The 27,579-nt window shown below is 37.9% G+C and overlaps 1 protein-coding gene across 4 annotated transcripts in view; it reads right to left on the reverse strand.

Annotated features, from left to right (window-relative positions):
* Positions 1-27,579, reverse strand: part of LOC124593714 (schwannomin-interacting protein 1 homolog) — a 1,030,697-nt gene that overhangs the window by 13,476 nt on the left and 989,642 nt on the right. For 2 of the 4 annotated variants that reach the window (XM_047132026.1, XM_047132023.1), the window contains exons 8-11: positions 17,259-17,376; positions 15,249-15,397; positions 11,429-11,713; positions 6,035-6,146 (exon numbers count right to left, since the gene is read on the reverse strand). In XM_047132026.1, coding sequence (XP_046987982.1) covers positions 6,035-6,146; positions 11,429-11,713; positions 15,249-15,397; positions 17,259-17,376 — 664 coding nt within the window. The remainder of the gene's footprint in view (positions 1-6,034; positions 6,147-11,428; positions 11,714-15,248; positions 15,398-17,258; positions 17,377-27,579) is intronic. The other 2 variants (XM_047132025.1, XM_047132024.1) reach the window with 2 other exon arrangements.

Raw genomic sequence — 27,579 nt, forward strand, 5'->3', positions numbered from 1 at the left:
ATGGGAGATGCTTAGCTTAACATCCAACAAATGGATCACAAGCAACAGTGTCATTGGTCTTCATTCCATGACATACTTCAGTGAGATTTGGAATTTAACCCAGGACACTGGTGCAAAGTATGGTGATCAGTAAATTTACACAGTGACTTTTCTACATCTCTCGCACCATTCCTACCACACAAACTTTTTTGTGTAAAGGTGGGCAGATTTCTAAGTGAATTCATTTGACTGAAAGCAATGGAGACAAAAACATTTAATGACCATATGCAACACATCAGGAAGTCTATGGGAACAACCAATAACAACTGTTAACATAAAATAAAACATCCCAATGTAAAAGATTAGTCCATTTCTGTTGTTGCAAAAATATTGCATATGCCTGGTGGAAAACACCTGGTGATCCACAGCTGCATGTGAATGGTGTATCACACACTAATAATGGCAAAATGTAAACTTCTGTGTTCTGGCCTTAGACATGCCAGTTGGGCCCAACCGACCACCATGTCATCTTCTACTAATGACATTACTGGATATGGTATGGAGGGGCATGTGGTCAGCACACCACTCTCCCGGCCACTGTTGAGTTTTTTTGATCTCAAAACTGCTTCTAATTGATCAGGCAGCTCCTCTGTTGGCCTCAAGAGGATGAGTGTGGTGCTTTGTGTACTAGTCCTCCAACAAAGGGAAAATCCCTGGCTGTACCAGGAATCGAATTGGTAACACCCAGATGGCAGTCAGCCCTGCTGACCACTCAGCTACAGAGGTGGAAAATAATAATGGCACCAGGAGAATAAAAACTAGTTTGTGAATTACTCAAGGAGTGAACCATAAAGGATAAGAATTCTGCACTGAAAAAATTAATTCGAGCAAATCTCAGGATCAATCATTTCTCCAGCTGCAACTGACATGCTGTATCAATGCAGTTCCACAGTTCATTGGTGGATGCTGAAGATGGTGATTAGAGGGCCAGATCCCAGAATAGTAAGAGTTCCCTGCCTGGTTTTGTTGGTGACACACAGCAAACACAAAGGCAATAAAAAGATACTGCTCCTGGAAAAGCACAAACATGAGCAGTACAAGACCAAGTGTTAGCCTACTGGAAGATTATGTCCTCAGTGAACAATCAGTTTGGGGGAACATCTGCAACTGAGCATCATAATACATATGAAAATCACCACTTCACTTTATGGCTTTTATTTTTTAAGTCATGACTGGTTTCGGGCAAACAAATGTCCATCACCAGGTGCAATTACTGAAAGCAGACAAGTGAAGTATGCTAGAAATAAGTTTTACATGTGCTTGTATGCATAAAATAATGAAAACTAATGAGGATTATCAGATATAAAATTTTAATAGCAGTCAGGCTAGATATGGTGAAAAGAGAGAGAGGGGTCAGTCGCAATACTGGGGTGACAACTAATAATAAAACAGAGAAACTGCCTAGGTAAAGATGCATGGTATAAGATATGAACCAGAACACATGTTGTGTGCTGCAACCCCAAGTACAGTGAGACTGGGTAGAGTTGAGATGACCAACACAAATGAGCATAGAGCACTGAGTGGTGCCCACAAAGGAGGGAGCTAAATTGCTAAACTTCGGTGTGACAGTACTACGGACTTCTGTTAGGACGACTGGAAATGAATGGCATGAGACAAACTAACCTGGCCATTCACATTTAAATTGATAATTGTTCATCCAGAACTAGAGAGAAAATATTATAAACTGATGTAAACAATGCAAAAGATATGTAGAAAAAGTGTAATAAAGGTGATTCAAAGAGCAATAAATAATAGAACTAGTATTTTGGTTCTTATCCTATACCATGCCTGAAGAGGTGGTTTCTATGTTCTGTTATTAGTTGTTGCTACAGTATTGCAACTTACTCCTCTCTCACTTTTCACCATATACAACCTGATCACTGTTAGAATTTTATACACAGCAGTCCTCATTAGTTTTCATTATTTTATGAATACAAGTGGATGTAAAAATTATTTTTAGCACACTTAATTTCTTTTGCAGTAATCACACCTAGCAATGGGCATTTGTTATCCCAAAACTGGTCATGACTTAAAAAATAAAAGCCTTAAAACTGAAGGGGTGATTTTCATTCCTATTTCTCAGTTTATGGCAAGAAATCACATATAGGTGCCATCTCTTCTATGCTGTCAAAATTTATAGAAATGTCATGGTCTGTCAATTTGAAGTGTGATTTGTTAACACTTTCGAGACCAAAGCCGAGCATAGCTCAGGCAACAACTTTGTGTTAAAAAAAACTGTGCCTCAGTATAAGTTGGGCTACGATTTTCTTGACTGTGAGCTGCCTTTCACTTCAAAACTGGGTGCATTTTGTATGAAAACAATGTACAGACATCTCACAAGCTGTTTCTTGACTGGTACTTCCTTCTGATGTCAATTTCAAAAGAAACATTAGTGAGTGTATCAGCTGCTCTCGTGAATGGCTGAGTGATTGCACGGATATAATTTCATGTGCATACTCCTTAGTTTTCACAGTTTGCTGTAATTTTGCTACAAATGTATCACGTTTGTTGAATGAGCAAGAAAATTTGGAAGTTCAAGAGCAAGAAATTGCTCAATAACTCACCTCGCACTTTTTTCATGGAAGGATAAATTTTAAAATTTGTAATCTAAGAAGAACTAAAGTAAACATGAAAAATAAATCTTGAAGCTTGGCCCTTTCATAGCATGCATTACTGTTTTCCTAAATCCATAACAAGCACTATAGCCCCCTTTTAAGTGTCTGAACCCAACAATGTCACCAGACCTTTGTGATCTGCTAACGTATGTTACCAATGTGTACCACAGTACATATAACTGAACAATTTATGATCACCAGGCAGTCAAGTTGCCATCCCCTTTGCTGTTATGTTCTTCCTCATCAGGTTACCTGATACAAAACAGTTGTGGAAGCCTATAATGTTATCATTATTAAATCATTTGCTATCACCATTCATAATATTTTGTTTCTTTAACTTATCTTGCTCATGATACTTTTTGGGAAATACTTACAAATTTCTGGTGTGTGTGTGTGTGTGTGTGTGTGTGTTTTAACTATATTTGACAAGTTAATCTGATGTTGCAAATGTCACAAAATTGTCAAACAAACATTTGCAATCTTTCTTGATATAATTCAAATTATGGGTTACTAGTAACTCGTATATTTTTTCCTTGTGTGGTTTGTACCTTTTCATTTTAGTTTTGTTCAGTATTATGGTAATTATGAAGGAAAGGAAGCCACTTGCTACTGGAATCTGTTTCATTGTGGTCACTGTATGAAAAGAAAAACAATTCTTGAGAAAGCTACAAAATTATGAGAAAGAATTGTTGGTCAGTACTTACCATCTGAAAGTGAAATTCTCAGAACCATAATACATACATAATACCATAATACATACATATAAAAGTACAAGGAATTATTCTAACCTTTGGAACTATTAGTTCCTTCCTCAGGGAGGAAAGAAGGATAGGTTGGGGAAGTGCAGGTTATAAAGACCCAAGGATGAGAGGGACACTCCTGTAGTCAGGATGAGGGGAGACATCTCATTCTGCAGTCTGAGAGACTTGTGCTTCCTGTCAAATCTTACCCAACCCATCCCTTTTTGTTCCTCAGGAAAGAACCTTATAGGCTCACGTGTGTCTATCACCAGTGCTAAGAATTTGACCTCATCCAGGCAAGTACTGGCCAGAAGTTCTGTTTATTTCCCGTTATGTTGTCTATGTTTACTTTGGTTGCTCTGTGTATCATTGATCTATATTTTGACAACAGTGTGTTTCAGGAATTGTGGTGTTTGTCAGCGGTTATTTTTTTACAAAAAATATTTTCCTTTTTTCCCCTCAGTGGTTTTAGAACGTATGGAGAACATCATCTGTGTTCAATGTTATTTAATATGAAGTGTAATTTCAACATTAGTTGTTTATGTTCGTAATAATTTTGAACTCTATGGAGAGCAAAATGAATGGAACAAATTCAGGAGAATTGAAGATCTGCAATGAACACAACAGCATTATTGTAACTGTCAAGACAAAGAAGTACAGAAAAGCTAGAATAATAGACTGTGTGTTGTATAGATGTAAGGGGTGTATACAACATTTAGCATTATGCTCCAGTTGTGGTGACTTCTGCAGTTTAATAAAATGATGATGATGACTCATGCACTGACTGTCATAAATGTTGGAAACAAACTCATCCAGTCATTATTCTTTGTTGAAATTTTCTTTTTTCTTTTTTGCTTTGTAAACTATTTGCATATTGTTAGATTTCTGCTATTGATTTGTATTAAATCTTATTGTCTTCTGTAAACACACACACACACACACACACACACACACAGTGGCGGCTGATGTGTAAGAGCAAAAGAGTATGTGAACACCCTCACTTTCGACACCTTGTGAATTTATTGATTATTTTTCTTTGAATGCTGTTAAACATAACATAGATGCTGCAATCTGAAAGATATGGCCACATACGAATTTGATAAACAACGTGCATGGTTCATAATGTGCACAGCTAGCCCTTGTCAGTCAACTAGAAGCTTATGGCAATGCCACCAGGTGGTAGCACGCTGTGGCAGACTTTCATCCCCATTCGCTGGGCATAAATCCTATTAGATGATAGCCCACTCCTCAGATATGCTAATTCGCTCACTATACACTGTAGTAAAATTACATAGGATGTCAGTATATGTTAAAGTTGTACTGACAGTAAACCTATTTTATGGTTTCTGAATGAGTTACAGTGTATATGCTATGAATTTTATCACACAGAGAATCATTAGGGCCTAAACCATATCACTGTCTATTTTGACATGGTAGCATTTATTCATTTTTCTGAATTCTGTTGATCTTATGGTGGGTCAGGTGTATCTGTGCTGAAGGCTCACACTGTATACATGAAAATTCACGAAAAGTGTATCATTGGTTTCTCTCATATTCACTTAAGTTTGGGATCAACGGCAATTTGCTTTAGGCCCTTATGGATCTCATCACCTCATTTGTATTCTAGCCAGGTGACCATGTTGTAGACATTATTACTTGAGTTTAATCATTTCCACAAATGGCGCTTTGTGTTTGGAGCTGGTTGCATGCCGTGTAAACATGAACTATGTTGAATCCATTTTAAATGCTAACAGTAAAGTAAAGATGTGATGATGGATCATGAGTCGTGTTTGCATAGCTCAGTCAGTAGAGCACTTGTCGGGGAAAGACAAAAGTCCTGAGTTTGAGTATCGGTCTGGCACACAGCTTTAATCTGCCAGGAAGTTTCATATCAGAGCAATCTCCACTGCACTGTGAAAAACCTCATTCTGGGAACAGAACCAGGAAAAGTTAGCTGCAAAGGAGCTAGGGTCTCCAAAAGCAGATCCTGTGACTGAGAGAGCGATGAAATCAAATGAGTGTGACTACAAATGAACATTTAGCAAGGAAGTGTATAGTTAGTACATGTTGTTGTGTGGGTGCAGTGTAAGAACATTTGATTTTCAGTCTGGAAGTAAATTTGTGAACTAATATATGTGTTAGGGATCTTGTACATTTGTCTGAAAAAATGTAAAAGCATGAAAACTCCCACAACGAAGCAAAATGGAGAGTTGTGAAAGCTTACACATTATTTCATTATTGCCCTAAATTGTACTTAATTATGCACAATACAACAAAATTCCACAAAAACAATTCTTCCTTTTGTCAGATAAGTTATGCATATTATTATTACTGTTGTTATTACTATTGGCAGTGGCTTTTGCTGTATAAACTTGTTGATAAGCATAAATGTTATAAAACAGATGCATTAATTTCACTCTCAAATTTATCTGAATCTAAAAACTTTGTGAAAACCAGACTGTATACTCACAATACTCACAAGTGGCCACTGCCCGCCCCCTCCCACACACACACACATGCACAGAGAGAGAGAGAGAGAGAGAGAGAGAGAGAGAGAGAGCGCGCAATTATTTCAATCTGATTGTTAATATATAAATGTAATAATTCTGATTTTATCAAATGGCAAATGCTATTTCATACCTTCAATTTGGGTGTGCAAATCATTTACAATAACTTGAAGTTGAGCAACATTCATTTCTGTCAGCAACTGCCTGCTAACACGTCTTCTGTCTTCTGGGAATGGGATGCCAACCTGAAAACAACATAATTTTATAAATTGATAGCAACTGCTGCAACACGAGTGAAAATGATTACCAATCTGAAAAAAATGGAAAAGAAAAGACAACAAGGGAATGAACAGTTTAATACTCATCGAAAGTGAGTGAAGGGGGAAGGGAGATAAATGTAACAAAATTTCTAAGATAGCGCTACACAGAAGTAACAGAACAGTGTGTTTATGTTGTGGCATTACCATATAATAATTACAATTATTCGTTTTTTATTTAACCAGAGGACAATCACTATTTTTATTCATACTATTACTGGTTTTGATTGTAAGCTACAATCATCTTCAGATGAAATGTTGCAGAATACACATCTATGTAACACCTGGGATGCACATGTCCTCTCTCTTCAAGAGAAATGCAGTAACTGTTATAAATATAGGAGAATACTGCTTAAGCAAAATTGCCAGCAAATGGCAGGGGGTTATAAAATGAAGCCATACCAGATTACATACTTAAATGAAACACATACAATTCAATTATTTCATCAAGTAGTATAGTATTCCACAAAACTATCCCACATATAAAGCTGACACTTGACTTATAGTATTGTACAACAGGTTCCAATGTAACAAATACAAAATTTCATTCATCTCAATGGCCTTTCTATGCTAAGCTGAGAACATTCCATTTTACTCTTGTACTACAAGACTTTGTCATAAATATATACAAAAAATATAACTTCCATCCACAAGTTGTCAATCTTTCAAATACTTTCTTAGTGAAGTGAACAGATTCCCAACAAATGTTTTCTTTCTGTATGAGAATACAGCTACCTAATACACTGATTAAATTTCCATCCATAAAACACACACTAGTCAAAATGTAATGCTGTTACATCCCTTCCTGGATTTTTCATTGTTTGACACTAGTCAGAACAATTTTTAATTTATTAATCATTTACAATAATGAGAATCAAGACAACACCTATGATAAAATTAGAGCATTTTTTCAACAGAGCCATGAAGAGTGACAGCTAGCAGATTTTCATCTGTTTATTCCGTACTTTTGACTATTACCTCAAATAATATGTAAATCAAAGGCAGAAGCACGAGAAAGGAAAGGAAAGGAACTCTTGATATTACCTGCATTGGGGCTTTATGCAAAATCAGCAGTGATGAGTGAAATACAAATACAGAATCTATTGCTTGCTAGGCAGTTGCATTAACCACTAACCTACCCGGACACAGTGTCTATCACAAATGCACGGACTTTCTTGGCATGTTCCCTGATCGACCCACACAACCTAGTGCCACCTATCCACAGTCCCTGTCCATGTCCTGTATGCTAATTTTAGATTTGCACTGAAGGTCGGATATAAATGTGCATGTGCACTGCAGGTTGGCTTCATAGCCCACTGAGGTGAATCAGTTACATGAATATGTGGTGGACACCATACGGAATCATCAGCTGTGATACATACTATGTAAATTGAAGGTGGCGGGGGAGAAAATAAATGAAAGGAAAGGAACTTATGCACCATTTTACATTGTCAAATGCTTATTCCAGGCCAATAAATCCTATGAAATTGTCTTAAATTTTCTTAAGTCTTGCTTCTATTATCAGTCACAACATCAGAACTATCCTCTATGGTGCCATTACCTTTCCTAAAGCCTGAAGCCTAATCTAACATATCATCAGTTTTCTTTTAATTTCTTCTGTACTTTATTCTTGTCAACAACTTGGATGCAAGAGCCATTAAGCTTACTATGCAATAGTTGTCGCACTTATCTGCCCTTGCTATCTTCAAGATTGTGGGGACGATATTTTTCCAAAAGTCTGTTGATAGACTCAGATTCTACACACCAACTTGAATAGTCATTTCATTGACACTTTCCCCAGTGATTTCAGAAATTCAAAAGGAATGTTACCCACCCTTCTGAATTATTTGGTCACAACTTTTCCAAAGCTCTGTTAAATTCTGACTAATACTGTCTTCCATTTCCACTCCCATTTCTTTCTCAATCAGGTCACCAGGTAACTCCTTCTCTCATAGAGACCTTCAATGTATTCTTTCCACCTACTACATGACTACCTGGCAATTAAGTACCTAGCAGTACTATTCTCTCTTCTGCACTTAATAGTGGTTTTGCCATTGGACTCTTACTGTTGATGACCTTGTTTTTAATTTTGCCAAAATTTGTTGTAACTTTTCTGTGTGCTGAGTCAGTTATTTCAACAAACTTTTCTTTTTATATTTCTTCACATTCTTCCAGCAGCCATTCTGACTTGGCTTCCCCAGTGTCCTTTTTTCTTTCATTCCAATGTGGCTTACATTTCTATACACAGGAATTTTCCTGAACATTTCTGTACTTTCTTTTTTCATCAATTAACTGAACTACTGCTTCCATTAACCAAGATCTCTTCACAGTTACCTTCAATGTACCTATGTTTATCTGTTCATTTTCTTCTGAAATTGCTCTTTTTAGAAACATCCATTCCTCTTCAACTGCACTGCCTACTGTGGCTTCATTATCACAGTATCAATAGCCTCAGATACATTCAAACGTATCTTATCATTCCTCAGTACTACAGTACTCCACTTCTTTGCACATTGATTCTTTCAGATGAGTCTATTAGACTAAGCCTGCTCATCATCATTACTAAATAGTGATCTGACTCTATATTTGCAACTAGGTACACTTTACAATCTAACGTCTGATTTTGCAGTTTCTGTCAGATCATGAAGCAATCCTGCTGGAATATTCCCTTATCTCCATGCCTTCTCTAGGTATACCTTGTCCTTTTGTGATTTTTGAACAATGTATTCACTATCACTAAATGAAATTTATTGTCAATGTCAATTAGTGTTTCTCCTCTTTCAGTCCTACTATTAAGCCCATATTGTTCCTCAACTCTTTCTTCTATTCCCTACCCAACTATCATGTTCCAGTCAGTTATGATTATTGAATTATTGTCACATTTTACATACTGAATTACCTGTTCATTATCCTCATATACCTTAGTCCCTCTTCATCTTCTACATGTGATGTCTTCATGCATAACTGAACACAACCCTATCAATGAACTGGTCACAGTAATTCACTCGCTGCCTTCCTTTCCTGTCCATAATGAATCCTACTCCTGTTATACTGTTTTCTGCTAACTGGAAATCCTTATCCCCTTTCCATTTCACTTCACTGACCCCCACTATATCTAGACTAAACCCTTTCTAGCTTTCCTACCCTGTTCAAACTTCTAAAATCCCACACTCCGACTTGCAGAACATCTTAATTTTGTTGGTTATTTTATCTTTTCTCATGGTTACCTCCCCATTAGCAGTCTTCCCCCCATAGATCTGAAAAGGAGACTAACAGGCCAGCAGATGTTCCATTTTCTGCCACCAGGTGAAAATATGATACTGTAAGCAGTCAGAATGTGAAATGTTTCTTGTTTTTACGTCAGTATGCTGTTTGTTGCTTGGTGACGCATGTTGATTTCTTTCGTAAAGAGACTGTTGGTGTAAAGGGTAAGAAGGTTGAAGTTTTCTGTACAAAACACAGTGGTTATTGAGCAGAAAGACTGTGCACTGAAGATAAAATTGTTTTATCAAGAAGGCAGCAATAGCAGTTCTGTAATGTGACAATATCGCTGGCAGAAACAGCTGCAAACAGACCCCATGTCAGTAAATGTGCTACAGGATATGATCAAGAAATCTGAAGAAACTCATGAATTATGTGGTGCAAGAGGAAGAGGGAGGTAGCCCTTTCCCATGACAGTTGTTAAAGTTTCTGTAGCTATCGCCAACTGTGCGGTATGCGCCTCAAATTCTGCAGCCAACAATTGATCTATATTATGGGAATTGTCACTCTCCTGGTCAACAGTTCAAAAGATTTTATGCCATATTTCACATGAGTACCCCTGCAACATTCAGAAAGAGCACCAAATGAAGCCCCAAGATAGGCTACAATGCCGCGACTTTGCTCTTCGTTGCATGATATGTGGCTGGAGAATATTTGTTGGGCAGATGAGGACATTTTACTCTGTACAGTGCCTTGAATGCAAAGAACTGTCACACATGGGGTTCTACGCAGCCACATACACTGCAGCCAGCTTATGTGACTGTGTGGTAGTGTTTCACAAGCTCCTTTATGCTTGGTCTATTTTTCTTCAAGAACTGACACATTTCAGGCCTGTTAAGTGTACAGCGACATTTGCTTGTTATAAAGACCTCCTTGTACAACACATGATTCCAGCTTTGCAAGAACGCAGCTGTCTCCACACTACTATTTTCATACAAGATGAGGTAATACCACATGCCACTTGACAGGTGAAAGATTTGCTTCAAGAAAACTTCGGTAAAGAGTGCATCATCTCTAGGTAATTTCAAGATGAGTGGCCTTCCAGACCCCTGACTTAAATCTGTGTGACTTCTGGTTGTGGGGACATCTGAAAGATAGTGTCTATTGGGGATGTATCCAGACTCTTCCTGATCATAAGGACAGCATACGATGATACATCACTCTGATTACACTGGATATACTGCAAGCAACTGTCAACCATGCTGTGTTATGTATGCAGCATGTGGCTGAATCAGGAGACCATATTGACCACATATTGTAACTGGTAGCAATATCCTCCAAACAAATGTGCCACAACCACTGTCATCATGTGTTTGATCATTCCTATCACTGCAGCCACACCACATTCTGGCTGCTCACAGTGACATATTTTTACCTGGTGGCACCAATTAATGAACATACCTATAGTGTCAGCATCCTGGGATGTGTACAGAGCACACTGCAGTGCTCAGAATACTGTCAATTTAATTGTAAACATCTGGAATATCACAAAAATTAGAAGGATGATACACTGTATGATTTTATTAAACTGAGGCCTGGGTGGATAGGATTCTCATTTTTATAAAGACTGATTAAGGGCATGTATGTGAGAACCAATCAGGGACGCACAGGAAAGAAGTCCCTCCTCTGCAGCATACATTCACAAAGCAGAAGTCATTTATTGCCTACATTAAGATTTATACTACATTAATGTCTGGGTGAAGACTCAAGCCCAACTATTCACAAAGAGCTAAATTTATGGCTTTATTTTTCGATGTAGTTTTTGTGGGTACTAAAACTGCAAACTGTAAAAGTTAATTGCATTTCTTATAATACTCATTAGGGGCACAATAATTGGAAGAAAGTGCCAAAGAAAGAAGGAAGAGTCAGAGAGCAAAATTCTATTTTACACTGTTTAAAAAAATGTGGTGCAAGAGAAATAATCTCTTCAATAGCACAGAAAACAATACCTTTTCTAGGCTTGAGCGCACCATTTCAGTGATCGGGCTCTTCTTCTGACGCTGTCTTTCTACTTCCATCTGCATGTGAGCCATTTCCTTTGCCTGTGCAAGTGCCAGACGTGCCTCAGCTTGCAGTCGTGCCTGTCGAGCAAAGAAGTCTGCCTCTGTCAGTGGCTGCTGGGGTGGAAGAGGTTGCGATGAGTCAGGTTCTTTTTGCTGTAAAGGCAGGGTCAAGAGAGATGCAGATGGCCGTGCTGCACCCATACTGATTCCAGTGGCAGAAGTGCACTGCTGCTGAAACAAGGCACATTACTGAGTGGGAGTTGGTGTTCAATATATAATAATAGTCAGCAAAAATGGTTAACAGTTATCAGCTAAAACAAATGGCACACAACAACCAGTTGCTAATACTGACTTCCAGAACCACAACAATTCCTTACAACACACCAGCACGAAACTTTACATCAGAGGACCATTTTGCTTTAACTTTTAAAAGACTCTCCATTGCTTCATTGCACTGAATGCAGTTCTTTACCTTTCAAAAACACTTGTTTAAAAAAAAAAGAAAGCAAATTCATCATCTTACATTTTTAGAAAATATAGATTTTACATAAAGCTGTTCGACTTGTGACTTTCTTATGGCAGAAGGAGGGTGTGTGAGGTGGGCCAGTGATCTAGGCTACAAGGAACAGGAGGGATGATTCAAAAAACTGTAGCCCTTTGCAGCTAAATAATCAACAAAATTATATTTCCTCGACTGTTGCGATAAAATATTCAACTGTTTAGTTTCAATCTACTTAAGTCAAGCACTGTATTGTGTACCACTTCACAGATACTGCTTCTTGACAGTTGAGCACCACACATTTCAAATATCTGTAGGCTATGAAGAAAATATTCAACACTGTGTTATTTGATTTATTTAATTCCTGAGACTATACTGAAGAGGTTTTATTGTATTTCGCATTATTGGTTTCTAGACATTCATCATCAGACGTGCCTGAAAACTCAAACATATTAATCGAAAATAAGGTATGCCTACTGTGGGAATCCATCTACAGATCTTGTTACATTCACAGACTATACCAAACTCCATCACATATCCACTGAATCACCAATAGACTGACACCTTCTTTTGGACAGGCTGTGATTTCATACGTAAACAAGTACACCCCAACTTCAAACATCCACTTCATACTTTGTTACTTGGCAGAAACTTTTTAATAATATAGTAAGTTTTCATCATCTGTAATAATTATATGTTTGTTTGGAAAATAAAAACCGCCTTTTCTTGCTGCACTGTATTTTATTTCTCTCAGACATATTTCGCCTTTTTCTCTTTAATGAATGATCAGTAAGATATAGAATGATACAGTTTTGTTTTGATATGTGTTATTTGTAGATTATAAAACAGTTCACATCCCCTTTTTATGTAAATAAGTGATTACTTACAGTTCTTCACATTTTTTGTAGGCATCTGTGTTTCCTTTCATCCAGTCACAAGCTGGAGGTCGCACAGCTCTGTTTACGAAACATAAGCATGTTTTTATATTCTTAACTTTTTTCTTCCCACTTTTCATCTTGTTTGCCCTTATTTTTGTGATGCACTGTCAGCCTTCTGTCACTAGATATTTGATCGATAACTGTGCTTTCAAGACGTAAATACTGTGAGTCCACTACGTTTCTCATCCTGTTTGGTTTGTTTACATACTTGTTGCCAATCTAAGAAAGTACATGCTGAAAAATAATGGCTATTCATTTTGTTGTGTGTGTGTGTGTGTGTGTGTGTGTGTGTGTGTGTGTGTGTGATGGGGAGGGGGAGGGGGGAGAGGGGGGGGGGGGGGAGGGAGGGAGGGAGGGAGGGAGGGAGGGAGAGAGAGAGAGAGAGAGAGAGAGAGAGAGAGAGAGAGAGAGAGAGAGAGAGAGAGTTGCCATAAAATGGTTGAAAATTATGGCATTCAGCTGATCTGAGTTTTGTAAATGTTTTATGGCGAAGTTCATGGGCAAGGAGTCAAATGGGGTTTTATTATTATTATTATAGCCCTTTGTTGTATTGTTACTCTATTATTGTATCTATTAGTGTAAACAATGAGTTGTTTGGCATGTGTACTTGATCATTCAACAGGATTTTCTTTTCTGCTTTGGTTTTCTGTATGTGGTAATTTTCTTGCAGGGTTAGGTGGTTTCTTTTGTTGTTCATTCTAATTATTTTCATGTCTTCTTCTCTAGTGGTTGGTTGCAATTGTGTTCTCTTAAGTGTTCTGCAAATGTGGAGTGGTTTGTCCCATACTTCGAGGCTCTCAAGTGGTCATTGTATCTGATATCAAATATTCTGCCTATTTGTCCTATGTATCTGTCATCACAATTATTACACTGAAATTTGTATATACCTGCTTTTTGGTATATGTCTCTGTTTTTGTCAGTTTTAGGGTGTATTTGTCTTATGTAACTGTCATCACAATTATTACACTGAAATTTGTATATACCCGCTTTTTGGTATATGTCTCTGTTTTTTTGTCAGTTTTAGGGTGTATTTTTGGATAGAATTATCAGTTGTGTATGTTATGTTTATTCCCTGTCTTTTGAAAATGTTGGTGTTTTTATGTGTGAGTTTGTGTTTGTATGTCACTGTGTACCATCTTCTGTTTTCTTTTATATTTCCCTGATTATTCTTGCTAAATGATATGTGTCCCTTTTAAATATCTTAGATCTTTTGTTCCACTTAGACACAATGTGTTTTCTTGTCCTCTAAGAAAGCAGTACGCCAAAGAACGCAGCTTTTTCGTTCTAGTCTGATGTTACACAATACTGTAACTGTGTATGCTAACAGGGCTATGGAATACTGTATCTGATGGTATAGCATACAGAAATCTCCCCAAGTTTCTGTAATGCAGTAGTATGAGCTAAGAGTTTTCTGGAGATGGAATTTACTGCATGGAATCCATTTATATATGTAACTGTGGAATGGAAAAATTTCCGCTCATATTTGGGACATCTCCTCGAAGTATTGACTCACTGTCATCTTACCATAAGAAATGCATTGCAAAACTCTTCTTTGTTTCGCTACAATACAGTTAGATGCTGACAGCTATTTCAAAAGTGATAAGAGAAATTAAAGTTCTTAGCTAAAATTTATTTTTAGTCTTGTTTGGACAAGTTTGGAAGCAGACTGTGATATGTTCCTCAGGAACCTCATACTCCAAAACTTTCCTAACAGTATTAATAGCAACATGGCCTTGGTGCACTACACTCTGATACTGGCACGGCATCATGTATACCCATTCCCTGCACATGCCTCACTATAAACATCTTCCTCAGCATAATTCTTCAAAGATTTGTTCCCATTTCACAACAGTTAGCAATTAACTCAGATACACTATGCTCTCTAGATTTAAATGTCCATGGTTTTAGACTGAAGTATCTCCTTCATGTCTCTAATATTTGTGCACTCTTCATACTTCTCTAATATTTGTGCACTCTTCATACTCGGTTTTATAACATGACAGTAACCTAAAATCTGGATATGAATCATTATCGCCTGGAACATGTAATCTTTTGCTAACACTGTGCTACTAATATCAGTAATTCTCTCTTACTATGAGTCGTCACGAAAACTGTACACATCTGCTCTGCATTAGGGCTAATGTCACAAACATTTTTCTATGTCTTAACTTATCCCACTAATTTCTTGTTCATATTTTAAGTGTTTAATGATATACGGCATATTTCACTGAAACCAATAGATCTGCTCAAAATATACATGTTAAATAAACAACAAAGATTCTATCATTCTTAATGTCATGCAGGTATCTGTTTCCAAATTCAAACCTACCTTGGCTGGTAATGTATGACTCCTTGAAAGTGACATCTTCTCTGAATCACACGTTGACGTCTCTGTGTCCGAACTGGGGGAATCTACATCAGATGCTGTCTCATTCATAAAACAAATCTGCAGGTTCATCCCTGTAGGGGAAAGATTCACTACTTCTGTAAACTTTGCACTATTACTACAAAGCACTTTTCAAAGTATTAATAAATCAAAATGTATTTTGTAATGTTTCTTTGTACAAAGTTTGGTATTTTAAAACAAAAAAATCAAAAGTTTTGGATGAGTAAGAACACCCACACAGAACATGAGTCACATGTTACAATGAATGTATGAATAAAATGAAGTTTTCCTTGAACATACGTTATTTCTTACTGTGGATATATGTATAGAAAAATTAACAATAATACAAATATCACAGAGAAGTAAATACATAATAAACTTAGAACTATAAAGATAAAGAGGCTTGTTTTAGGACAAGTAACAACAAATTACAAAAGTAACAAAGGGAAAGTACATATTTACAACTTTGTAACTTTACAATTGTCAAAGACTTTTACAACTTTCTTTCTGTTTTTAGCTACTTTGTTATATACTATCTGTCACCTTAACTGATGAAATGTATTGTGTCTACAGATTTAAAATTGTATCTAGCACAACATACCATTTGCACGTTGTGAATTAGATTAGAGGATCGAGTAATGAGTATGAATTACTCACTTTGCCTACGACTTTCAGAGGGCTTTCCCATATTTTTAACTAAAATGAAGCAAAAAAAACCTTAAGAACAAGTTTTTGATTCAAGTTACCTTAGTGTGCTAAACGCTACCACTACAGTACCATTAGACTTAAGACTGAAAGTTGAGTTGAACAAAGAGATTATATAACACGAAAGCTAATCTGAGAAGACCCGGAAGAAGTTTTCAGATGCAACAATTGGAAAAAAATAGAGGACTATATGTTAATGGGACAGGTATGAACCATTTTTGTTTTGACGATGATGATGTATTTCTTGCCTGTAGCATAGGTAACTTCCATGTGGAACCAGTTGATGTGTTTTTGTATACGGGACAAGTGAAGACAGTTCCTGGATGGGCAGCAAAAGAAATAAACAGGAGAATGAAAATGGGTGGAGCACTTTCATTAAAATAGATTGGATTTTCTAAACTTAACTTCTGGTGTGTCTGACAAGAAAAGTTTACAACCAGTATTCTGAATTTTGACTTATAGATGTGAGACATGATCCTTTGGCATAAAAACTTTTCAAAAACTGAAAGCTACTTGGTAAGCAATACAAAACACAACGTGGAAATATTAGGAAAGACGGGAAACAAATAAATGGGTTCAAGAATAAACTTGAGTGTACAGTGCAGTGCAGTTATTACTGTAATGAAACTGACATTGAGGTGGATGGATAGGGTAGCCAGATGGCATAGGGAGAAAGGAAGTTTTCTGGATTCCAAAAGGAGAAACGACAGAGAAGACAATCTAATGGAAGATCTGCAGATGAAATCAGAAAATATGTAGGGGGTTTCTATAGCTGAAGGCCACATGACATGCTGCATTCTGGAGGTGGAGAAGGTCTTTGTCCTGCAGTGGATGTTGAATATCAAAAGCCTGTATATGTATGAGAGAGAGGGAGAGACAGAAAGTCGGAAGTAGGTTGATAGGAGGCTAACAGAGTACAGAGTGAGGGACGTACAGAGGCTGAAGATGGAATCACAGAAGCCAAAGGAAGAGAATGTAAAGAAAGAAACAAATGAATTTTTCAAAACCAGGGGTACTTTCTTTGGTGAGTTGGTGAAAGAGGAAAGGGTTACTAGAAAGAAGGCTATTTGGTTGGGATATGATGATTTACAGAAACCACTGAAGACCTAAATCAGGATAGTCAGTGCAAAATCAGTATAAAAGAATTTGGTGTTACATAAGGGAACTCCATCTGCTCCCCCCCCCCCCCCCCCCCCCCACACACACACACGACTACCAAGAAATAAGTAACTGAGATAGTTCACATACCACTCTGAAGCCTTGCTTGCAGACTAGGTTTTCTGCCTGGGCGGTCACCACTATAATAATCATCTGTGTCTGAGCCCATAGCAAGTCGCCTACGAATTTCCTCACGATCATTGCGCCGCTGTAAACAAGAAAAATATTCAGATTTATAAGACATAATTCACAGCTTATAACAAACACACTACTCTCCTAATGTTTTATATAAAACAACACTTTTGGTGCTGAAAACAGAATTTTTTTCCTGTTTTGCATCAGAGTATGTCAAATGACCTCATTTCATTAAATGTGCTCACATTATTATTTTAATAGTTTATGCACATGTAAATTAGTTCCTCAGTAGAACAAAAAATGAGTCCAAGGTGCAAATTTTTACGTTTCATTCATTTGATGGCTCGTTTTGGGCCGAGGTCCATTTTCAAATCATTCATAACATATTCAAAAATGAAATTTCTGAAGATGTCAAACATGTACAATGAACATTTACAGTGCATACAAATAACTGTCATTTGTATGCACTGTATGTATGATTTGAAAGTGGGTCTCACCCCAAAACTAGTGATCGAATGAATAAAAAAGCAAAAATTTGCAGTTTGGACTGGTCTTTCATTCTACTGATTAACAGAAGTTGCTGACCCAAGCCACTTCAGCATGATGGCAATTAGTTCTTGTTTCAAGGAAACACAGTTCAGCCATTGCATGAACCATTAAATAAACAGACTTTTTATGTCAAATTAGACCATGGCTCTGGAAAAAAACAATGTAGAAACACACCTCTGCAATGCAATTCTAAGTAAACCATGAATTCACAGGCAACTGTCTCTGCTAGAATTACTACTGAGTTGCTAAATGACAAAAATAAAATTTTAACTACTTAGGGTCCACTTCTCTAGCTGAATGGTCATTATGTCTGACTGTTATGCAAAGGATCTGAATTTGAGTCGCGTGGTAGGAGGACTGGAATACAGTGTACTCAGTCTCATGAGGAAATATGGGCATCTATTCTTTAAGAAGTAAGGGGTTCACTTTTCAGAAGCAGGCATTAATGACCAGGAGAGCAGTGTGGTAGTTAACCAGACATACAGATTCAGATTCTTTATTTGCCATTGAGCATCTATAATGGAATAGGCTTCCCCAGTGATAGCAAATTACAGCTGAAGTCAAACTATTGAAATTAATTTTCACATTAAATGTACAAATTAAGTATCTTATATACACCTATAATCACAAATATTTATTTCAACACTGCCCATATCACAGAACTCTGTTATGTTGTAACATGGATGTTTTTGCCAGTCATATAACTTCAATTTAAATTTTGTTAATGGCAAGTATCGAACAACGAGAGGAAACTTGTTAAAATTTTTGAGAGCATTCACTTTATGTGAGTTCCCTGTTATTGTTAGCCTGTGCCTTGGGACATCATTGTTTGCCTTATTTCTAGTGTCATGTTCAAGAACTGTTTCCCTGACAACACATTCTTTAATGTTGTTATTGACAAAGAATGCAGGCTCATAAATATACAGATTCACACTGTTGGTATCCTAAGCCTGGTAAAAAAGATGGCGACAGTGCTCTTTAGAACCAGCCTTACGCATTAAATGGACGATTTTTTTTTTTTAAATGTTGCTGAATGAGGAGCATGTCACCATATGAGGACGACATATGACATGTGACTAAAAGAGTATGAAATATGTTATACAGAGATAATTATTGCTGAGTGTGTTTCTCAGTTTCCACATCAGGTACGACTCACATGAAATCTTTTTACAGGCTTGGTTGATAAGGTTTTCCCTACTGAATTTGGTATCATAATATGTTCCTAAGAGTTTGACACATTTATCACTTACACTCTTAAACAGTCCTAACACAAACTACTGAGTTTCGTCTGGATTACAAACAAGTTTACTGGCTGCAAACAAATTCAGTGCCGAATCAAGAGTTTGTTGCACGATCTTATCAAGAGTTGGGATGTTGTGATGTGAAGCTGTATCATCAGCATAGCAGATAAGAGACTGTAATTCACAATGGAGCAGGTCATTGACAGCAAAATGAAAAAGAAGGGGCCCAGGACAAAGCCTAGTGGAACACTTGTACCAGTTTCTACTTATGAGCAGTGTCTATAACTGAGACAAAACTGTCTCCCACGATCAGATAGGAAGAAATTACTGCTAATGCAGATTTTTGTATACCATAACATTTTGCACATAATGCAGGCTACACTATCTTCTAATTTTGAAAATCCGTTCAAGTCTAATCAACGATTTTCAGAACAGTTGCAGTGGTACTTTTATCTGGCTGAAATCTGAACTGGTTGTTGCAAAGAACGTTATCCTTTTCAAAATAATTCCTTAATTGAACTTACATGAGTGATTCGAATATTCCTGATAATATTAACACATTAGAAACTGGTTGGTAGTTCTGGGGGAGTTGTTCTTCATTATTTTTGAATAAGGGTAACTTTTGTGATTTTGGGCGAATCCTGTAAAATTCCATAATCTGAACATTCATTAAAAATAAAACTTAGTGGCTTAATTGGCAACTGAACTGTTCATTCAACAACATAATTAGACATCCAGTAGCAATCGATACTTTTTGAAATAAATAATTTGGAAACAGTTTTACAGATAACATTGGGTGTGATTTTATCCCAATGAAAGAAAGTGCTTCAGACAGCTGGAGACCAAGCAGATATGTCTGTGGTTTTAATTTTGTCTCCACGTTCTCTGACTGATGTGGCAATGTACTCTTTTAATTCTCCTGGATCAAGCAGAGTTTGATGTACCTACGTGGAGGAATTGTCATTGTCTAATAGCGTCCCATGCTGCCTTACATTTATTTCGAGCACCCTCTGTGTACCTGAAACTGACTTCTAATTATATAATATGTTGTGGATTCTTTCATTCCTTTTTTAACCAACAAGGGTAGCTTTCCATTGCACAGTTAACCTATTCATCATTCTCACTAGCAGTGATCCCTCTAATATGAGTAATATAACTGCAAAGTGATACTCATAGACTAATTTAGATAAATTCTGGAAGGCAGAACATGGCAGACTGTGCTGTGTAGACTAACACAGTATCAAAATGGGTACATCATAAGTGGGCAAACATATTACAATGGGTTAATAAATGAGGCAGTAATCACTTTTAAGTGTGTTCTCAAGCAATTTTAAGAATCATGAAGCAGCCTACACTGTTCAAGAAATGACGTTTTTTGTGGATTAAAATTAACAGAAACATGTAAGAGATTGGGAAAAAAGGAAGTGTTCAATAGTAAATCTTCCCCCACTGTATAATATTCAGAGGAATTCTTGTTGTCCAAAATACAGCAAAATACTGTAAATGAACTATGTATTACAGCTGCTGCTTCAAGTAGGCTCCTGGAACTTCAACCACCAAAATATCAGTCTAAGTTAAAAGTACTGAGATAACAAAACCAACAATTATATATGACAAGCTACTTGAGACTATGTAATTAAAAACCTAAAAAATAATTACTTTTGGCACGGAATCGTCTTCTGGTGTAATAACACGAATGAACCTTGCAACAATATCTTCTTCCTCCTCCTCTTCCTCAAGTGAATTTGGCTGTAATGTAATCCATTGCATTCTGTTATCTACTAACACAGGCCATTTCAACACTCGATTTTGGGGAGATTTATCCGTGACAGGTTGCTGTGATACATTGCATGTATCCTCAGATATGGGGAAGAATGTGGAAAACTTGGATTTCTTCAATGTCAACATCAGATTGTCCGATAACCGGCTAGTGTGATTTTTTATATTTTCCACATTTTCTGATAAACGCGTCGTCTGCGATCGTATATTCTCGAGATTTAACGTCTCACTCAGTTTTGCAGAATGCGACTTTACGTTATGGATGATGTTTTCAAACATATTCTCTTTTCAGACACACGTAATGTACTATAAAACTAGCTACTACACAACACCAAGCGGTTACAAATTTGTAGACGTACGCTCAAAATTCAACAGCCTTGAACGAACACTGTGCAGCGTACACACAATACAGCAATCCACCAATGCTTTGACCGGATGTTCCGTTGCGCGTATACGAAATACAAGCGCGTCTTGTTGTGTTTGCCTGCCGCAAAAAGTTCTTGTTTTTATTGAAGGAGGTGGCCAAAATAAACGCCTGCGGCGTATTTCAGTAATAAGATACTTACGATTCGTATATATGATACAAATACGTTTCGGAAGTTACTTGCGTTGAAAATAATGGTTATTTCTTGAAATACTATATCTGCAATTCCGAATCATTTACTTAACCCTACTATTATTTAACAAATCGAGGACGCGTTACTATAACGTACCTATGCAGTTAGATTTAGGATTTAGTAGAGGCGGGTGCACAACTTGGGTTGTGGCTCGAAGCAAGAAATTATGCATTTTATCGCGTTTATTATTTGCAATACAATGTAGCGTTTTGAAGGTTGCGAGGCAATACAACTATAATGAGTTTGATCTCGCATTCAGTGTACTTAAAAGAATGTATTTTAAATTCAAATATTTAAGTTGTTTACGCTATGTTTCATTCACAGCCTCAGAGTTATTTCATGGTCTACATTTATATCAATAGTCCGCAAGTCACTTGATGGTGTGTGACGAATACTTCTTGTAACAGAAACTGATACCCCCTTCCATGTTCCACTCGCGAATGGCGCGGGGGAAGACTGACACTATTAGCTCTAATTTCTCGAATTTTCTTGTTGTGGTCACCTCATAAGACGTATTTAAGAGGAAGTAATGTGTGTTCGATTCCTCTCGGACAATAAACTTTCCGTGATGCACAAGGCCTCTTCCCTTTTTTTTGCGTAGCACTAATTAGGTACTATAACTTAAAAAAATGAAAAATATATCAAGGTAACATTAAACGCTGGTCAGACACATGTAGAGGGGACATTCATAAACGCGTCTTCAGAACATAATTGACACTTTCGAATGAGAGTACTAGATACTACTGACAGCAAACCACTTCTGTTCTAGTAGTAAGATCGACGGTCGTAATTCCCTTTAGATTTTTATATCTTCTTGAGCTATAAATTTGGCGTTGGCATCATATGTACTTCCGTTTGTATCTCCTAGAACTGGAATAGTAGTTATAAAAGACGCGCGCATCTAGCGCAAATAATAGGGACGGAAAGTACACTGGGTTGTATGTATATAATTCCCTGATTTCTGATTTTATGTTTAATATACATGATCACTTTTTCACCAAATGCTGCCCATACGTATGAACCATATGCAAGTTAATGGCATTTTACTAGGCTCAAAAGTAGACCTGTCGAAAATAGTTATGCTTATTTCAGGTCTTAAAATGAGCTTTTCTTTTCACTATTACAGTACCTGAACATGGCCATTGTAAATCGAAACCGGTTACGACTGAGCAATAAAAAATATTGCGTCAAAAATAAAGAATAAGTCAGTCACCGTCTCCGCAAACGGATTTTTTTTATCTAAGATAGTACCGTACATCGTGGTGGGTAGTGAACAAGTCTCGGAACTCCTTTAAAAATTTGGCTCTGTCAGTCTGCACTGTAACAATGTGATCGACATTACGAATTGCGATGTCATGGCACTGACTCCGAAAAGTCGATTCTATGTAAGTGGGCAGAGAAACATCCATGACGGAGGCATTCGATCAATGGACGAAATTATTTTCCTCGAGTGTTTGGACTTCACACACCATGGCTGTCTTGGTATAACTGGCTGCAAGCCCTGCGCGACTTCTACCCCGTGTTCTTTGACTGTCGGTATATTCTTTCCACAAAAGAATCGTCTGTCGCTTTACATGAAAAATAATAATAATAATAATAATAAAATAAAAGTAGTTTTATCGCCGTACTACTTCTACTGCTAATCGCATCTCTTGCTAGTTGATATACTTTGACATTCAACGCCAAAATCTCTTTAGCGTTCTTGCACGCACTAAACTATCCCTTGACGAAACACGCCGCTCTTCGTTGGATCTTCTTTATCGGTCCTATATGACAGTTACCGCTTCCACAAATTTGTTATCAATAGTGTAGTTGTACAGCAGTGAATTTCTTTTCCAGTCTATGCGCAGTATGTACATTTATTTACTTTCAAGATTAACTACCAGTCCCTGCATCATTCGTCAAGCTTCTGTAGGTCCTCTAGGGGTTGCTACTTTCTTTTAGATAACTGAATCATGTGCGAACTGCCTGAAAGACCTTCCGACGCATTTTACTATATCATTTAGATAAATTATAAACAGTAACGGTCGTATCACACTTCCCTGGGGTACTCCCGAAGCTACCTTCACATGTGTAGATTTTGTTCCGTTAAGAGCGGCGTGTTGGGGTCTGTGGGGAAGGGAGTCTTGAATCCAGTCGCAAATCTGGTCCGATGCTCGGTAACTTCGTTTTTTTCCCCACTGAACGGCAATGCGGGATAGTGTGAAATGCCTTCCTGAAGTCGAGGAACACAGCATCAACCAGAGCGCTGATTTTCATATCGCTTAACTTCCTGTACCAGTCAGTAAGGTGTTTGCAAATAGTCCAATTGTGAGGATGGCACTAATTCATTCAGATTACACAGTTGGTCGGGATCATAATTTTCAGCTGTCAGGAATATTTGACCACTGAAGTGGATCACCACACAGAATTGCAACATTAATGCAACATGAGTGATGTCAGAACTTCGTCAGTACCGTATTTTAATCGATTTATTTCCACCATCGCAGTTGTAGTAAGCTGAGTTCGCATTATCTATATTAACAGTTTAAATGTAAGTATTACAGATGCCCAAAAAGCTTCGGTCTTAGTAGGAGACCACCTGGAGAATTTGGAATGTAAGACGCTCACTAGGTCTTGTGCTCGAGCCATCTTGACGTCTACTGATTCAAGAGATTTTCAGGAGTCATGGATCGCTGAGTCTGATCACTTCCTCACAACACTTGCAGGCTAACAGGCATGACGAGTGCAACTTGTGTTTCTGCCATTTCAAAATTCACATTATTGCTCGTGAAAAACGTTATTTCATTCCACATAGGTTTCAGAGTTCTTCTTATAGACAAAATTACATAGAATGTTTGTGTTCTGGACCAGTTGATAAGTTTGATCGTCGCTCTCTTCCAATAACTGGAACAGTTTTCTGCTCAAATCTTTTTTTTTTTTTGTGAAGAGACATTTGGAAACAATATTCTCTTTTTTCATTTCTATTTCAATGTGATCTATTTCGATCCCACTGTCAACAACAAGTGTTTGTATCAAGGTTTGCACAGAGCTGGGCACAGCTCTTTACCATCCTGCTCGACTAAAATGAATGTTTCCAGCTTTTTTATTTTGATTCATCAGTCTTCTCACTGCCTCGATAAGGCCCGCCACGAATTCCTCTCTTGAGCCAACCTCTTCATCTCAGAGGAACACTTGCACCCTACATTCAGAATTATTTGTTGGCTGTGTTCCAGTCTCTGTCTTCCCCCACACTTTTTACCGTCTACAGCCTCATCTACTAAGATGGAGGTTATTTCCCGATGCCGTAACACATGGCCTATTATCCTGTCCCTTCTTCTTGTCAGTGTTTTCCATATGTTACTTTTTTCGCCAATTCTTGGGAGAACCTCTTCATTCCTTATCAGTCAACCTAATTTTTAACACCCTTTTATAGCACCACGTCTCAATCGTTTCGTTTCTATTCTATTCCAGTTTTCCCACGGTCCGTGATTGACTACCAACCATTTAATGTTGTGCTCCAAACGTACATTCTATATGAAGATGGTATCTGTTTCTTCGGACATGTCCGAAAGAACAGATACCATCGGTGATCATGTAGCGCTCTAGAATGAAATGATAATTAAATCAAGACCCTACGCTGCAGACAGGCGTTGATATACATCAACGGGGACAGCTGAAAATGTGTGCTCCGACCGGGACTCGAACTGCTTACATGGCAGACGCTCTATATATCTGAGCCACCGAAAGCACAGAGGATAGTGCGACTGCAGGGACTTATGCCTTGCACGCTCCCCGTGAGAGCCACATTCCCAACTTAATGTCCACACACTAAATTCGTAGTGCCCCTGCCCATTACACTCATTACTCGCAGCAGACAATCTTACCGAGTCCCGTAAGAGTTCGGGCAATACGTGTGCATCCGCACAGAAGAAGGTGGTCAATGGCCAGTTAGCCTTAACTATATGAAGATGGTATCTGTTCTGTTCTGGTATGTCAGAAAGAACAGAACCATCTTCATATAGTTAAGATTAACCAGCCATTGACCTCCTTCTTTTGTGCGGATGCACACGTATTATCCTAACTCTTACGGGACTTGGTGAGATTGTGGACATTAAGTTGGGAGTGTGGGTCTCACGGGGAGCGTGCAAGGGTAAGTCCCTGCAGTCGCACTATCCTCTGCGCCCTCGGTGGCTCAGATGGAGCCGGCATGGTAGCTCAGCGTGTTCGGTCAGAGGGTTAGCTGCTCTCTGTAATAAAAAAAAACAAAAAAAGCAACTGAGTTAATGGAAAGGATCAACGACGAACTGAAACGGGTGTCTTGCGACATCCGCCCCCAGCAGATGCAACGAACTAAAACGAACAAAACGAGACTAAAAAAAAAAAGGATGGATAGAGGGTCTGCCATGTAAGTAGGAGATCCTGGGTTCGAGTCCCGGTCGGGGCACACGTTTTCAGCTGTCCCCGTTGATGTATATCAACACCTGTCGGCAGCGTAGGGTCTTGATTTAATTATCAATTCATTCTTAGAAACATCTTTCTCCAGTTAATCCCGATGTACGATACTAGTAGACTTTTTTTTTGTGCCAAGAATGCCGTTTTTTGCGTACACTAGTTAACTTGTTACGTCTACCTTGGTTCGTCTGTCATATGTTTTTTTTTTTTTTTTTTTTTTTTTTGCGTCAAAGGTAGCAGAATTTCTTTACTTTTTCTACTTCGTTGTCATCAATTTTGAGCTTAAGTTTATCACCAATCTCACTACTGCTGCTCATTATTCAATTCATACGCTGTACTCATTAGACTGTTCATTCCACTCAACATGTCCCGTAATTCTTTTTCACTGTCACTGAGAACAGCAGTTTTATCAGCGAATCTTGTCACTGATGTCCTTTCATCCTGAAGCTTAATCTCAATTTTTAATTTTTCTCTTATTTCCTTCATTGTTCCTTGGATTACGATAGACTGAACAGTGGCGGCGAAAAACTGCATACGTCTGTTACTCCGTTCTGAATCCTAGCATTTCGTGACGAGTCTTCCACTCTTACTGTTCCCTCTTGGCTCTTGTATATTTTGTACATTACCTGTTTTTACCTATAGCTCAGTCGTATTTTTCTCTCAATTTCGAACATGTTGCACCATTTTACAATGTCGAACGTTATTTCTAGGTCGACAGATCCTATGAACAGGTCTTGATTTTTCATACTGTATGTCTTGCTCCCATCACCAAGTGCAACGAACTGAGCGTTATGTAATGAATCATTTCTTTTTCCAGACATTTTAGCCTCCCCATCACATTTAGACATCATGACACTTTTTCAGTTACAGACCACATGTCCCGTGGATACACGTTATGTCTCTTTTATGCAGTGGTTTCCATTGCCTTCTGTGTCCTCATACCGTTTTTTATTCTGGTTACCGTTTGAGATATGAAACCACTGAAATATGACACCATTTACATAAAAAAGTTGGAGGAATTGGTGGAAGATGAGGGTAATAACCAGATGCAGCAGATGATACCGAACGTACATGGGTTGTGCGTGTTTGTCCCTGCTTTACCCTGCAACGCCAAGAACTATTTCAATGAAACTTCGTACATATACGCTTTGCTGTTTGGAATAAACGTATACCGACGTGCCCCTACTAACACCTACCTCCACCAAGTATGGTATGTAAAAACAATGGCAAACAGCTGACGTTATTTAATTAGCGAATCTTTAGCTCTCAAGGTTGCTTGGTTGATTGATCACAATCCTGAACGACATTTAATTCCACTTTTAGTCGAATAAAAATCTATAGAACCTATTTCCCATGCCTCTATGTTGTGAGAAATAATCTGGCTTGTTGTTGTTGTTGTGGTCTTCAGTCCTGAGACTGGTTTGATGCAGCTCTCCATGCTACTCTATCCTGTGCAAGCTTCTTCATCTCCTAGTACCTACTGCAACCTACATCCTTCTGAATCTGCTTAGTGTATTCATCTCTTGGTCTCCCTCTACGATTTTTACCCTCCACACTGCCCTCCAATACTAAATTGGTGATCCCTTGATGCCTCAGAACATGTCCTACCAACCGATCCCTTCTTCTAGTCAAGTTGTACCACACACTCCTCTTCTC

Source organism: Schistocerca americana, chromosome 2, assembly GCF_021461395.2.
Source record: "Schistocerca americana isolate TAMUIC-IGC-003095 chromosome 2, iqSchAmer2.1, whole genome shotgun sequence".
Classification (NCBI taxonomy): Eukaryota; Metazoa; Arthropoda; class Insecta; order Orthoptera; family Acrididae; genus Schistocerca; species Schistocerca americana.